At 39.3% G+C, this 16,474-nt stretch overlaps 1 protein-coding gene across 9 annotated transcripts in view; it reads left to right on the plus strand.

Moving 5' to 3' along the window:
• RUNX1T1 (RUNX1 partner transcriptional co-repressor 1) overlaps positions 1-16,474 on the plus strand; it is a 137,856-nt gene that overhangs the window by 105,852 nt on the left and 15,530 nt on the right. For all 9 annotated transcript variants that reach the window (XM_084864721.1, XM_084864727.1, XM_084864719.1 and 6 more), the window contains exons 7-9: positions 1,111-1,196; positions 1,941-2,139; positions 13,634-13,702. In XM_084864721.1, the coding sequence (XP_084720847.1) occupies positions 1,111-1,196; positions 1,941-2,139; positions 13,634-13,702 (354 nt within the window). The remainder of the gene's footprint in view (positions 1-1,110; positions 1,197-1,940; positions 2,140-13,633; positions 13,703-16,474) is intronic.

Consider the following 16,474-nt stretch of genomic DNA (forward strand, 5'->3'; position numbering starts at 1 on the left):
AATCAGATCGAAGAGGGGGTTTCTGAGCCACTCAGGTTTCACAGACGTGTGATGCAGGGTCTCATAGCTCTGTGGTGACTGCACTCTGACACAGGACCTCAAAGCAAAAAGAAGAGTTTCGGTTGTTGAAACTAGAAGTTGCCATAGCCCAGTGCCTTCCCTTTACAGTGGAACCTAAGGTGTTTTATGCATAATAACCTTGTAGGAAGAGCAACCCCTTTCTAGGCCTATCAGAGCCTTCCACTCTATTCTTTTTTTATACTGTAGTTTACGGGCATTTTTTTATGCAATGCAAATCAAAGGTTTTATTGTGTTATCCAGTTTAATTGTGTCAGTTTCTTCATATTTTAACAAGTTGTTTTGGTATTCATTTAACTTTTTAAAGAGTTGATTTACAATTTTATATTGGTTCCTAGAGGCCCGGTGCATGAAATTCCTGCACACGGGAGGGGGGGGGGGGCAGAGAGGAGAGTCCCCCTCAGCCCAGCCCGTACCCTCTCCAACCTGGAACCCCTTTGGGGATGTCCAACTGCTGGTTTAGGCCCGATCCCCGGACCTCTCACAATCCTGGACTGCTGGCTCCTAATTGCTCACCTGCCTGCCTCCCTGGTCTCCCCTAACTGCCCCCCTCTGCCTCACATTGATGTCACATTGGCTCTTCATGTCGGCCAGGTCACCCCCAACTGCACCCCCCCCCCCCCCCGCCAACGGCCTGAGGATATTTTTCCATTGACTTTTAGGGAGAGTGGAAGAGAGAGGGAAAGACAGAGAGAAACATCCATGTGAGGGAAACACATCAATTGGTGGCCTCTTGCATGTGCCCCACCAGGGCTCCGGGCGGGAATGTGCCTGCAACCAATGTACGTGTCCTTGACCAGACTCAAACCTGGGACCCATTGGTCCGCAGGCTGATTGATGCTCTATCCACTGAGTCACACTGGCTGGGGCTCTGGTTCTAACCTTTTATCACTGTGAGGAGCCTGCCTTTAAAGTAATTCTGAATTTGAGTGTCCCCATTGAAAGGCCGAATATTGTTTCACATTGTGTGTGTGGGGGGGACTTATGTCCTGAATGCTTCAAGACGATGGAACTTCTTCTCTGTGTTTGTAGGGTTGCATGGCACACGTCAAGAAGAGATGATTGACCACAGGCTAACTGACAGAGAATGGGCAGAGGAGTGGAAACATCTTGACCATGTAAGATGTTGGTAATTGTTCAGCTTAAACATTTTGAAAGCAACTAGAGTGTGGTTACCTGATAAAATAAATGTGGGGGGGAGGGGAGGCTATTTTGAAGGCATTATGTTTTCTGCTAACCTTGGAAAAAAATTTGAGAATATTTGAAGTGTGATATAGGATTTGATTTCTAAATTGATACCAAAGCCAATTACATAAGGGACATATTTAGATCATGGGAGGAAGTTCTTTTTTTTTTTTTATGATACATTTTTATTGATCTTAGAGAGGAAGGGAGAGGGAGAGAGAGATAGAAACATCAATGATGAAAGAGAATCATTGATTGACTGCCTCCTACACGCCCCACACTGGGGATCCAGCCTGCAACCCTAGTCATGTGCCCTTGACTGGAATCGAACCTGGGACCCTTTAGTCGAAGACTGACACTTTATCCACTGAGTCAGACTGGCAAGGCCTGGAAGGGAGTTCTTAAAACCGGACTAATAGTTGTACTGTGGAAGGCTCCCTTGGCCGATGCAGGATTGGGATTCATACTTGGAAAGGGGGCTGTATGCCCTCTGGTTGTGACTCATGTCATGCCCCCGACTCTTCGCTCTCATTCCCCCTGAGTTGACTCATTGATTGGGTCTCCGTTTCCAATACAGCACCCTTCATTGCCCCAACATAGTACGTCTCACCACCCACCCAGGTCTCTGAGTTGCAGTGACTGACATGTGCGTTCTCCCCTCTTCCCGCTGCCCGCAGCTGCTGAACTGCATCATGGACATGGTGGAGAAGACACGGCGCTCTCTCACCGTGCTCAGGCGGTGCCAGGAGGCCGACCGGGAGGAGCTCAATTACTGGATCCGGCGCTACAGCGATGCCGAGGACTTGAAAAAGGGGGGAGGCGGCAGCAGCCACTCCCGGCAGCAGAGCCCCGTCAACCCGGACCCAGTGGCATTAGGTATCTCTCTGCAGCTGGACCCCCTGGGCAGCTCTCTCCGAGGCCAGCACTGATTCCTGATCTGACTCATCTTTTCCAAGATACAGACATGCAGGGGTGTTTAGGCCCATAAGCATTCCCTACCTCTTCAGAGATGTCTTGGCCTGCCAGGGAGTGGGGCAGACTGGCTTAGTGTGCATGGCAGTCCCAGTGAGCTTTCCCAGGCTACGGGCTGGGCTCATGGTGCAGCTTCAGAGCTAAACTGGAGTTTCACACATGAACACACGTGTGCTCCTTCATAATAGAGTTCTTCGGACCCTCCCCCTAACGTGCAGAAGCAGTAGCTCAGGGCCTGGGCCCCGGATGCTGTGCCTCCAGCACGCTCTGGGGAATCTGCCACCAGGGATGTGTGGTGTCTTATTTGTAATTAAAGACAGTCGCAAAGACAATCATATTTTCTAGCTATATCTTACATGAAAACAAACACACACCAGCCACACATGACCTCAGAATCCCCCCAGGAAGAGAGATCTAAGGGCTCTATCCCTTGCCCACCGCCCCTTGAAAATAAGGATGGAGATGTAGCTCTCTTACTGTGTGATCTCACCTTAACTTAGGTTGCTTACCCATGACTTTGTTAATATTATTACATGTAGGACTCTTAAGGTAGCCGTACTTTAACATAGTACAATAGAAAGCTAATAGGGAGCCATATTTATTGTTGGTATGTGGAGCTTGTTGGGGTTATAATTGGGAATTACAGGCACACCCCATTTTATTGCATTTCGCAGATACTGTGTTTTGTGCAAATGGGAGGTTTGTGTCCAACCCTGTCTGGGTGGGACAGGTGTATGGGCTCCTTCCAAAGGCTTATATGATGGTTAGCATTTTTTTTTAGAAATACAGTATTTTCCACTACGGTCTGTACATTTTTTTTTAAGTCATAATCCAATTACACACTTATTAGGCTACCATATAGTGCGAACGTAGTAACTTTTATATGCACTGGGCGCGAGACAACTTATGTGGCTCACTTTCATTTGACACATGCTTCATTGTGATGCCCTGGAAACATACCTGCAATATTTCCCAGCTGGCTCCTGAGTGTGGAAAAAATCTTGAACCTTAAATAATTTTTGAGCGGCCCATGAGCTGTTTTTCTGAAATGAATAATCACCTGCCGTCCTTTTTAGTGCTGCACATTGTGTCTGTGTGTCATGGGAGTAAACTTAGTGGAGACAGATCGATGTGGGTACCTCTTCTCTCTTGTTTTCTTATGTTCAACCCCACCCCTGTCAGGTGACTCGGGTTAGGGTCCAGCCCATGTTGTAAATGCTGGATAGAGTTCAGGATGTTGGCCTAATTATCACTATCGATTATATGATCTTCGTAATTAAAAGTATTCCTAGCCAAATAGTTTCCTTTATGCTTAGGTTTGTGATTCCTACTCGTCTCTGAATGCTGAGTGCCTATTACCATGCTAAGTATTAAATAAAGGGTGATTCTAAGCCACTGAATTTACTCAGCAGGCATCATTTGAAAGATATTTTAAAGACAGGTCTGTATTTGTCAGGTTATGTGAGAGTAAGCAATATCAAATGACTTGCACTTGATATTGGTCCAAATAAAACTATTTAGACTGGAGCAGCTTAAGCATCTTGTTTTTTACTTCCTTATATTATAAACAAAAATTGGTTAATCATGACAGATCTGCTCAGGATAAAAAAAAAGGGGGGGTGGGTATTGTAACCATTCAGTATAGGCAAAAATCGAGAGCCTTCAAGTAAATAAAACATTGGGAGTAAAAATATCTGATACATATTGAGCAAGTTCATGGAGTCATTGATTGAGTCAGTGCTTATTGATTGAGTGCTCGCTAGGTGCCAGGAATATTCTAGACACTGTGATAAAGGGAAGAGATGAGTCATTCCTTCACCAGGAACTTCTGACCTGGTGGAGAAGGGAGGAAAGGAACCAGCTAGGGGTCTGGCACCAGATGGCCACTTCAGTTCAGTCCTCGAACGGACAGCACGGGTGTTAGCTATCTGCTGTGCTCCGGAAAAGAAGAATGTCAGAAACCAACAGACCCTCCTGCTTAAGTGAGCTATTCCAGCCCGCAGGACAGAGGACACTAGTTATGTAGTGACTTACCCCTGTGGCACGTGGATCCTGGCGAAACCAAAGTTGATCTTTCCCCAGAAAGAGAGGTTCCGTTCTCCTGTTCTACTCATTCTCGTGTAACGGAATGAGTAAACTTGTTTCTAAAGATTCCTTCTTAAGCGGAGTTATATTACTTTTAACGATGCTTAAGGAATTCATATTTTTCACACAACTGCTTTGGCTTTCAGCTTTTGTAGATGGTATCATTCAAAGGCTACAAGTATTTCATGTATTGGTTTGGATTCCGGTGAGACCGTCATGACCTTAGGGACACAAGCCCTAGGTTTCCTCTTCAGACACTTTGGCCACGTCAGAGGAAAGCTGCCAAGAGCCCCCCAATGCGCTGATCTGAGCAGGCAGCAGCTGGGTCCCTCTGTGTACATACCAGAAGGTTCTTCAGGCCTTGGAATTCCATCTTGTGGGGCCGGCTTGTGGCTATCCGTACAAACTCAGCTGTGCCTGTAAATGACACACCAGGTCAGGTGGCCTGTGAACAGGGCCATAACATTTGCATTCAGTGCTTGCTAAGGTTCTCACCTAGGTTTTGGAGTTGAGTATAGTGATGTGTAATGAAAGGATTGGAGATTATTGGCTGGTAAATCTTTTGTTGTTGTTATTGGCTCTGTAAAGTGTGTAGTGAGGTATTTGAATCCAGATGGAGCTATAGAACGTCTATATATTTATGTACATAGAGACAGACCTCCATATCCTAGAGTTAGGTTGTGTGTTTTCTCACCTGACTTTCTGAATTCCTAAGCTGTTGTCGGATTTCAAATGAGAACTTGAGAACGTGAGAAAAACATTATAGGCAGTATATGTAGTTCACAAGGTTGCCCTTGGTTCTATCTCTAGCTTGGAAATTCTTGCAATGTTTATTCACATTCTTAGCCTTTAAAAATGGTGTTTGGGGCGGCACAGAGGAGAATGTAACTTAGAAGACTGCTGTATTGTATCTGTTAAATCCATCACCATTCCTACTTTCAAAATATGCCCATATCATTCAGTCATTGTGTGGATTAGTAAGAAAACATGATTAACTATTCCTAATTGAATTTTGGGATTCTCTCCCCCCCCCCCCCCCCCCCCCCCCAGATACTGAATGAGGACTATTAGGAATAGCCTCTTAAACAATTTTAAAATTGAGTACACATTGGACTTACTCTTTAAGTTAACAATAAGTTAATATCTTGGAGGACTTTCAAAATAATAGTTTTATTCTTAAAATAATAGATTTATTATTATTATTATTATTATTATTATTATTAACTTATTCCAGGGGGAAACCTCTAAATATCCAAGTCTTCACAAAATCAGAAAACTAAATTTTTACACATTTTTTTCTATTTTCAAAATATGACATATTGATGCATTTGTACCTTTACAGAAAACAAGTTAGTGCATCAGAATTGACATTTATTGCTTAAGTACAATTACTTTTGTGCATGTAGGGAGGGAGGGAGCTGCTGGTTACATCAATGCGCTCCTGGAGTATCTGGGTCTCTGCGCTGTCGCTTCTCCTCTTTTGCCTTCATTTCTTTTCATCTCGATACGCTCTGCGCATCACTCTCTTGGCTCCTGACATTTTAGTCTCTCAGTTACTTTATTTTTACTGCTTTTAAGCTCTTCTAGAATCTGTATTTTCTAGAATTGTTATTTTTCTCAAGAAGTCTTCTGCATTGTTAGAGAGTCTTATTTAAAAATAGACTTAGAGACTGAAGCATAAAGCTGAAATCACATTTTCCCCTGTGTGTGGTTTTAAAAATATATATTTTAATCTTGTGAAGAGGGTATGAAATGTAGAAAGTGCCAGTGTGTTTTGGTGAAGGGCTAGCCTCTTGCCAGAAAGAGACATTTCAGAGAGAGGCTTTGTTTGCTTTAAGTGAAATGAAACGTTAAGTTAATTATTCCTAAAAATTCTTAAAAATTTGTTCAATACATACCTCTCTGTGCCCCAAGTAGATCGGTAGAGGAATTGGTATTTAAAATTCCTCTGGCTGGCAAACTTTATGATTGTCATATTGAATTGTAGAATTTCTCAGTACCGCCTACATGCTCGGTTTAGCATGAAGGTTTAAAAGCACTGATTCTGAGCAGAATGTTTGAGTTTGAATCTCTGGTTTCTCTTCTTCATAGTCTTGTGACTTTTGGCAAGGAACTCTCTGCCTCAGTTCCCTCATTTGTAAACCGGGGATAATATTATAATAATAATACACAGCTCGTAGATATTTGTACATTAAATGAATTAATATGTGTAAAGCATATCAGATAGTTCCTGACACATAGTAGGCAAGATATAAGTAGTTGCTATCCTTATTATTCCTAGCACGCAATCCCAAAAGGAATGTCAAAGAACAGTGGTACAAAAAACTAGTGTTTTTGCTTGGCAGCTGATATTATGAAGTTATAGTAGATTCTGAGGTTGTTTATTTTATTTTACTTAGAAAGTATTCCAGGCAGTAATTTTTAGGTGACAGCTTTATTTAATAGCCAGAGAAACTAGAAGAGGGGAATTCTGTCTTATATAATAAACTAGAGGCCCAGTGCACAGATTTGTGCACTGATGTGGTCCCTTGGCGTGGCCTGTGGGGATGGGGCTGAAACTGGCTGTCTCATGCTGCCTGCTGCTCTTGCCTGCTGCTTCTGCTCATCCCAGCCCCACTGTGCCTGCCGGTGCTGGTGCCAGTGCTCGGTAGGCTCACTGCCGCTCTGCTGCAGTCTCCAGGCTGCAGCAGCCAGCTGTGAGCCCTGCATCTGGCGCCCCTCAGTCAGCTGAGAGGCACTCCTGCTGTGGGAGTGCACTGACCACCAGGAGGCAACTCCTGTGTTGAACGTTTTGCCCGCTGGTGGTCAGTGCACATCATAGGAACCGGTCGAATGATCAAATGGTTGCTTAGGCTTTTATATATATATATATATATATATATATATATACATATATATATATATATATATATAGATATAGATATAGATAGATAGATTTTTTTGTGTGTAACTTTGGGACCCTAATTCATAATGTAAGATCATAGAAAAATAGTTTACTTCCAACCAAAGAAATATAGCATTCAGCTTCTGTACCCTCAAATTCTAAAAACCACAAACAAGCCCTTCAGAGTATATCTGCATATAAATGTTTAGAGTTTTATACATTTGCATTGAGTCTCTTAGATCACAGAAGGAAGTTCATTTCAAGACCATTCAGCTGAGCTCCTGATGTAAAGCGCCCAGGGTATTTAAGTATATCGCGTCTAAAAGAGGTGACAATGTTTAGTCACATCTCAATAAAAGATGTCCACCTTTTAACAAGAAGAGATGACCGCCTCTTGGAGTGTTAGGTATTTTTATTATTAAAGATGGAAATACCAAGGAAGGTTGGGTTTGAGCTTTCAACACATAACATGGACATTTTTGAATGGATTACCCTTAAAAACAAAAATAAGTAGCATTTGTACAAAGTGAACTTTCTTAACCCCTCCCTGTGTTTTGATGGTTTTGTAATAGCTGTCATCATGATCACAGCCTCATTCTGCCCACTACAGGATGAAGGCCATGCCCAGGCGCTGCCAAGCTTTGAGCCTTGCTGTCCTGGGTCATGTGAGGTCACATTGGTTCTCCAAAGGCTATCAGCTCATCCCTTCATGTATATTGATGGCGGCCCTCGCTGCATCTAGTATCCAATGGTCTCCATTCTGTCGTAAGTGTAGTGCATCAACCATGTTTTTCATACATCATCTATTGCTTTGTGTTCTCTCACATTTCTTATAACCTTTTTCCCACCTTGGCTGGGGCTTCTCTCTTAAGAGATGTATTATCTTCTGGGGGCTTCCCTCTTCTCTTGCCCCTTAAGCAATTGGCATCCCAAGGCAAGCTGAACTTACTGTAGGAGGACTTCTCTACGTATTTTTTTTTTCATCTTTGTCTTTTATCTTTAGACACAGATAAATGTCTCATAGTTTAAACCATCTTGTGTATAAGCTCTTCTTTGTTTCTACCACTACATTGTATTAAACTATCCATTTTTATAGCAACTGATGTTTTATAGGGAGTCAAGAGTTCATGGTTAAAAAGTAGCTGCTTTAGACTCTGAGCCTTCGAAACGTGTAAGGTCTTTTGCCTAGGTTTGTCTAAGTTAGCCACTGTTCTAGAATAAGGAAGTCCTAGAAGTTTTCTCTCATAACATTGATCAACTACAAGATTTTTATTGTTTGTAAAATTCAGTTTTGCCTATATAGATTCTGTTATGGCTGACACTTAATCAGGAGAGAAATGTTACATTTATTAGTCATTTGGTTTGTGTAGATGTTATGGTATTAATCGGTGTATCAAAATAGATTCTGAGGAATCTATCTAGGATTAATTACTCCATTCTTTCCATTGGTAGGACACACTTAGAACTGAAGAGCATATTGTAAAGTATGTATATGTATTTTACATGTGTATTTTATAAAAAAATTTGTCTTCAGATTCTGCTGCTGTTTTGAAAAAAAAAAAAAGATTAAATGAAGTAGTAGAGGATTAAGAAAGAGTTTGCTTGATTGGCTTTAGTATTTCTATCAGGTTTCTAGGTTAAGTGGAATTTTAACCTAAGTGTCATTGCAAAAAATTTTTTTTCTTTTTTTCCCTATTTATTTTTTCATAATTCCTTATTGTTGAAAGTATTATATATTTTATATAATATGTCTCTCCTTTCCCCCATTAGCCAGGTAGGTGAAATATTGCACCACTTTCTAGCGTGTGGTGTGTGGACAATATCTGACTATATAGCATATGGGAAGGTGGGCAGATGACTGAGCCATATACATTATCTTTGATTAAATTGAGTAAATGTGGAGGTTATTAACATTTTTGAGGTTAGAATAAAATTTATAAAAATACCATCTAAGAAATTGGAGGACTTTTCATCAAAGACTAAGGCAGTGAATCGCTAACTATAAAAATAACATCTATCCTCAAGTGACTTAAAATCAGGGAACAAAAAATTACTGGTATGTATTGCATAATTTAAACCTCTACAATGGTTTTGTTTTCTTTAAAGTTTTATGCTATTTGACTTAAGTGCTAGGAGAAAAAACAAACTTTAAGGTCTTTTTTCACAATACTTAGTTATGAGAACATACGTATATAGCCTTACTGGATAACCTACTAAATGATAATGAGGATAATAGCAACAACACCTAAGGAGAGTTTAGCATGTGCTGTGCAAAACATATACTAGGAAGAGCCTCATTCAGTTCTCACAGCAGTGCTCTCACAGGTAGTAATATTGTCCCCACTTTGTACATCTGATAACTGAGACATGTTGCAATGAACTTGCCCAATGTCACATGGCTACTCAATGCCAGAGCCAAGCTTCAGCTTTAGTGGGCTCTAGAACTAACTCTTTTCTAACACCACTGCCTGGGACTGGTAATTGATATATTATGCATGGATACTGGCCTGTACTCTATAAAATGATTGGCCATTTATAAAAAATAATTTTATGGAACACTTGATCTTTCTATAACCCAATAAGTGAAAAACACTCTTTTTGCTACTTTGGTGAAAGCATGTTTTTTTATGTGTGTGTTTTTGGTGAGGTTTCCCCCCTTTCTCCCTCTCTTCAGACTTTTCTTTCCTTTTGTGTGTTTGTGATATTTATTCATTCAACTATTCTTCAATTACCGTTGTCATTCAGTATTGTTTTGTGTGAGTTTCAGGTGTACAGCATAGTGGCCAATCGTATGCTTTGCAAAACAATCCCCCCAATATTTCAAGTACCCACCTGGCACCGCACATTATTACAGTGTTGTTGACTGTAGTCCTTGTGCTATAATTGGCATGACCACGACTGCTTTGTGACTGATTTGTACTTCTGAACCCCTTTATCATTTTTATCCAGCTCCCTAATGGCCAACCGCCATCTTCTTGGACAACCATCAGTCTGATCTCTCTCTGAGTTTGTTGCTCTTTTGTTTGTTTATTTTGCTCTTTGGATTCCACATAAAAATGAAATCATGTGATATTTGTCTTTCTTTCTCTGATTTATTTCACTTAGCATCATACCCTCTGGTTCCATCCATGCTGTCTCCAATGGTAAAATTTCATTGTTTTTTATGACTGTAGAGTATTCCATTGTAGGTACAGGAGTGGGCGAAAGTAGATTTGCATTTGTTCGTATGGGGAAAAAAATACACATTAATAATAATAGGAGAATAAACTCTGTCTTTTGCATACTCACAATAAACCTGTGCTTGCCCACCCCTGTGTGTACCACAGCTTTTTCATCCAGTCATCTATTGATGGGCACTTGGGTTGCTGCCATATCTTGGCTGTTGTAAACAGTGCTTCCATGAACAGGGGGCTCAGTAGTGTCTTGGGTTTTGGCGGGATATGTACTCCAAAGTGGAATCCCTGGCTCATAAGACAGTTCCGTTTTTGATTTTTTGAGGAAACCATACTGTTTTTCACGGTTGCTATACCAACCTGCTTTCCCACCAGCAGTTGCACAAGGGTTTCCTTTCTCCACATCCGCACCAGCACTTGTTGTTTGTTGATTTATTGATGATAGCCATTCTGAGGAGTTTCGGGGGATCTATAGTTGTAGTTTCAACTTGCGTTTCTCTGATGATTAGTGACATTTGAATATTTTTTTCATAGGTCTTTTGGCCATCTGTATGTCCTCTTTTGAAAAGTGTTTATTCAGGTCCGCTGCCCATTTGTTAGTTAGATTATTGGTTTTAAGTTGTATGGCTTCTTTATAAATTTTGGATATTAATGCCTGACCAGATATAACAATGAAGAATATCTTCTTCCATTCTGTAGGCATTTTTTATTTCATTTTGTTTATGGTTTCCTTTGCTGTACAAAAACTTTTTAATTTGATGGGACCCCTTTTTGTTGTAGTTTATTTTCCTTACCAAGGATATGTATCAGAAAAAAATATTGGTAAGAGAAATGACAGAAATTTTACTGCCTATGCTTCTCGTAGTTTCATGGTTTTGAGTCTTAATTTAATCCATTTTGAGTTTATAATTATATATGGTGTAAGAAAGTGGTCTAGTTTTATTTATTTATTTTTTTTGCATGTATCTGTCCTATTATTGAATAGACCCTCTTTACCCTATTGTGTGTTCTTGCCTCCTTTTAGAATAAACTATTCTTAAGTCAAAGGATTCCCAAAAAATTGCCTTTGAAAGTTTCTTAAGTAAATCTCTCTGTTCCATTGTGTCATATGCTTGAATGTGAACTTGATTGACTTCATTATTCTAGATACCCTTATAGTAATGTAGAAAATAATTTTGACAAATCTAATTAACTATATCACATTTCCTTGAAGTTACATGTGCACCAAACTATTTTATCCAGGTTTTTTTGTTTAATGAATGAAAATTACTTAAAGACATTTTGGTTTTGTCATTTATTTTATAGAAATGAATGTGCACATGAGTATGCATATATCTAGTCTCTCTGATTATTGAGTCATAAAATTATGTAAGCTTTTAGAAATAAACTTTCTGTATTTGTAATAATTTTAGTTTTAAAGAAACATTACAAAGATAGTATAGAGGCTTCATATACACTTCATCAAACCATAAGAAGCTTTTCCTAATTCAAAAGAGTTGGTGATATTTTGTTCGCTGGTCAGTTGATAATCTATATATACCCTACAGGATTCAAAACATTCATATTTATTTGATGCGTTTAAGTATAAAATGACATGTACTTAGCTAAATTATTGGTGTTTTTTTGTTTGTTTGTTTGTTTTTTTTTATATATATATATTTTATTGATTTTTACAGAGAGGAAGGGAGAGAGATAGAGAGCTAGAAACGTCGATGAGAGAGAAACATCGACCAGCTGCCTCTTGCACACATCCTACTGGGGATGTGCCCGCAGCCAAGGTACATGCCCTTGACCGGAATCGAACCTGGGACCTTTCAGTCCGCAGACCGACGCTCTACCACTGAGCCAAACCGGTTTCAGCTGGTGTTTTGTTTTTTTTTTTTTTTTAGCTTCCCAAAATATAGAAAACTAGATTCAATTTCTTTTGACCTTCGGCATGCCATTAGTTAAAATATTGTTTAAAAAAATAAGTCTGCTACTTGCTATATACATGTAGATAAACTTTCAGTTACTTGAAGTTTATCAAGAATTGAATGATTATTTTATCATTTAAAGTTAAAATGATTTTCTTCAAAATGCCTAATTATGTATGCTTTTATTGAAAATCCAATATGAAAGACATGTAGTGAGTATTTTAGCTATAGATGATTGTATACAGGTGAAGTTTATTTTCATGCCTATATAAAAATATACAAAAGCTTCCATGTCATTTCCATGAACATGTTATTTGGAGATTAGCATTCCTACATCAGCTTTATTATTATATTACCTGTTTTCTCAAACTTGAATTTTGACAAGCATAATAAGGACAGTATTTCATTTAAAGTGGAACTTCATTTTCTTTTTTGTAAAGCATGTTTGGTCCACTGAATATTTGAATCCATTCTATGATGATTCTCCCTTGCTTTCACCCATGTCAAATCCATGTGATCTAATTTTTGTGAAAAATTTTAAAGTATATGTATATGTACTTTAAAAATTAAAAAAAAAGAATATATAAACAATAAAAGGGCAATAAATACTATTGCATTTATTGCCATTTTATTGTTCATATATTCTTTTTTTTTTTTTTTCTGCTTAAAGAAGATGCTTTAATATGTTTTATAATACCGGTTTGGTGGTGATGAACTCCTTTAACCTTTCTTGGCTGGGAAGCTCTTTATCTTAACTTCAATTCTAAGTGATAGCTTTGCTGGGTAGAGTAATTTTGGTTGTAGGTCCTTGCTTTTCATCACTTTGAATGTTTCTTGCCGCTCCCTTCTGGCTTGCAAAGTTTCTTTTGAGAAATCAGCTGACAAGAAGTAATTGAGTGTGAGAACTGGTTAGCCACACAGTAAGGCTCACTCTTAATTGAAAGGAGGTCGAGTCAAAGCTGGGTGGAAATTTTATTTTCCTAACCTTTTATTTTTTAAACTACCAGTTTGACTCTTGAAAGAAAAACTACCAGTGCAATTTGTTTTCTGTAAATAAAATATACCCACGGAAATTCCTGCAGTGATCCTGCTGGAAACGGTGTTTCCAAACACATTGTGTAATGAAATCATTCAAATCGCGTCAGCTTTAAGCATATGAGCCATGTAGGCCAAGACCCAGCCCTCTTTTTGTTTATTTTCTAGACGTGACATGCTTAGCCTTTTAAAGCTGAGTTTGTAAAGAAGCCAATAGAAGGGGCATAGCTAACCTCTCCTCCTTATAATGACATCATGGTGCTCATGTGCTTTCCTCCTCTCTCCACTGCTTTTTATCCTTTTTATAGATGCACATCGGGAATTCCTTCACAGGCCTGCTTCTGGATATGTGCCAGAGGAGATCTGGAAGAAAGCTGGTAAGAATTGTTTAAAAACACGAGTTCGGTGTTCTGGCAGCTGTGTGCAGTTGTTAAATGCGGTGATGTGAAGACTGACAAGAAGGGACTTTACCGCTAACAACAACCACCTCCACCACAGCACAATGCAAAATGCCCCCCAACCAAACACAACGTAAAAATCCCGATTCATATTCTCACACGAGGCCCGATTGGAACCAGCGATAGTTTTTATTTTAGTAGCATTTGCTAGGGGCGCTGTAATTGAGAGGCTGGCAATATTTTCATGATAAACCCCTGATTTTCAGGGACTGTGATAGTTTCATTTCATGCAATGTTTTCTTAATGGGGAAAAAAAAAATCTGGAGTTTTCTAATTTAAATTGCGTACTTTTAGGCTTTTCCTGTGAATTTTTAAATTTTAAAGAAGACCACATCAAAACTAACAGGCTTGTTGAGACACTCAGAAATGTTATGGTTATGGTATAACCAATTGTCATAACCAATTGTTATAACCAATTGTGGATCTTCTGAGCTAATTAAGAATATTCAGTAATCACAGCTACCTATTTTTTAAGTTAAATGGCAATGTTGCTAACCTCCTGCTATTTTTTTTCCCATTTGATTTTCCTTAAGAGATATTGCATACACTTGGAATTAGATTGAAAGTTCCTGCTGACTCATTGACGTATTTGGCTTAAAGCAGCTCAGATTGGGCAGAATCTCCATGGAACACCAACACGATAGAAGTTGAGCAAAAATCTTACAGAAACATACTCAGGAGATGAAGCATCAACCTGTTTCAAGAGTTAAAGATGACATGACAAACACACAGTGTGGCTCGGAGCTGCTGTGATTCCAAACGTTAAAATAGCTTTTTGAGCCGAGAAACTGAAAACTGTTATTTCTGCAAGCAGTCAGATGGGTGTAGGGCTAGTGACCCTAACCAGAGAGCTAGAGTTAAGGGAAAGGGTTTCCTGTTTTGTTTTGTTTTGTTTTGTTTTTATAAAAGTTTCCTCTTTCAGTTTTTATTTGACTCAGATGTGTGTGTAGTTCTATGCAACTTGCTGACCCTGGTCTCTTGGCTTTTAGCCAAGTGGGTTTTTTTTTTTTTTTTAATAGATTTTCTAAGAAATAGCTGTTTTGTTTTGTTTTTCAGAGCAATAAGGAGTTTAAAATCGGATCGTATTCTAGGCTTAGTAATGTAGATTGAGAACCAGAAAAGTCTCTTGCATGTGAGCATGCAAACTAGACAGACCCATCCAGCTTGAAATGAAGGTCAGCTGTATATCCCTCTCAGTTGCATAGTCTTCCGAGATTTACGGCGTCGCCTCTGAGATGTCCTGTGTAAACAGCAGTGACGGGACCCTCCTGAGCTGTCACAGTGTGCTGGGTGCCACCTCTCTGGAATAAAGAATCGCCACATCTTCCCTCTGGCCATTTTTTCTCCCCCATTTTAAGCTGTCAGTGCGACTGATTCCAGTACAAGGTACAAAGGATTCCTGTTTTATATGGCAGGAGGATGGCTTTTTATTGCATTTCCCTTATTTAGATGAGATCCTCGATAGCTCGTAAAGAAAACCTGACAGCAAAGCCTTGTGTAATCCGAATTCCTTCTGTGCTGTGACGTGCTCCCTTCTTTGTTTGCCTGCTGTTAAGTGGGAGCAAATTTCTCCTCCTGACCGGGCCACCTTTGTAGGAAAGTCAGCTGGAGTGGCTATGCACACAGGCAGTCCTGCCGTAAGGGGTAAGCAATTGGAAGCAGGTCCCAGATCACATTGTCCATATCACTGAAAATGGATGGTAGTGATAGGAGCCCAACCGTGCCTATACTGAAAATATTGAACTGTAAGTTTTAAATGAGTGAATTCCATAATCTGTTAATTACATAACAACCAAATGGTTGCTTTAACAAAAAGACAAACACTGCACTGTGCATTGTCCACTTAGTCAGTTTTTTTGTAGACTTGTTGTCATCCACTGAGTTCCCTATGATTTATTGTCGGTTTTGTGGGTTTCCATAACCAATTCTAGATACAATTCCCATTGTGAAGACTTCAGGAGTAGAGGAAGATAAACACCTGTGTATGGTGTCCATGCCTGCTCTAAGAGTTAAACGTGATTAAGTACATGTTTGGAATATTAGGTATATTAGGTCTTCAGTCTAATATGATATCCCTAATAAGCATAGGAATAGTTTACAAATAGTTTCTATGGCTTGATGCTACAAGTTAAGGAGTGTATTAAATTCCCACAGTATAGATGACAGTTTCGCCTTGAAATCTCAAATAACTGCTTATAATCTTTATCTTCATAGGCGTCTTAAAAAGCATGCCTCGTGTTAGCAGCGCCCAGGCATCCAATGTAATGAAAACACAGAAGTGGTGTCTGTGCTCAGCTTGTTACAATTTGAAAGTTTTTTCCAGGATTCTGAAATTTTCTGTGGGCAAATTATTATTATTATTATTATTATTATTATTATTATTTTTAGAGAAAAACCTATAAAGTGTGTCTTTGCAATTAAAAAAATATTATACATTACCTTTGTGACAGTTGGTAAGAAATAAAATAAAGTTGAAAGCATTTGAAAAATATCCAGGGTAGAGCTCCCAAAAGCCAGTGCAGTATAACCACAATGTGGTAGAACAAGAACAGTGGCAATATAAACACATCCCTATATTCCTGCACCCCTTTTCACAGAAAATTGTCATTGCAAAAAGCCTATCTTGTACTTAAAGGCACAGCATATAGTAGCTTCCACCGTTTTATTTTGAAATGATGTCGAACGTGCAGA

This window comes from Pipistrellus hanaki, assembly GCF_964339955.1.
Source record: "Pipistrellus hanaki genome assembly, chromosome: 17".
NCBI lineage: Eukaryota > Metazoa > Chordata > Mammalia > Chiroptera > Vespertilionidae > Pipistrellus > Pipistrellus hanaki.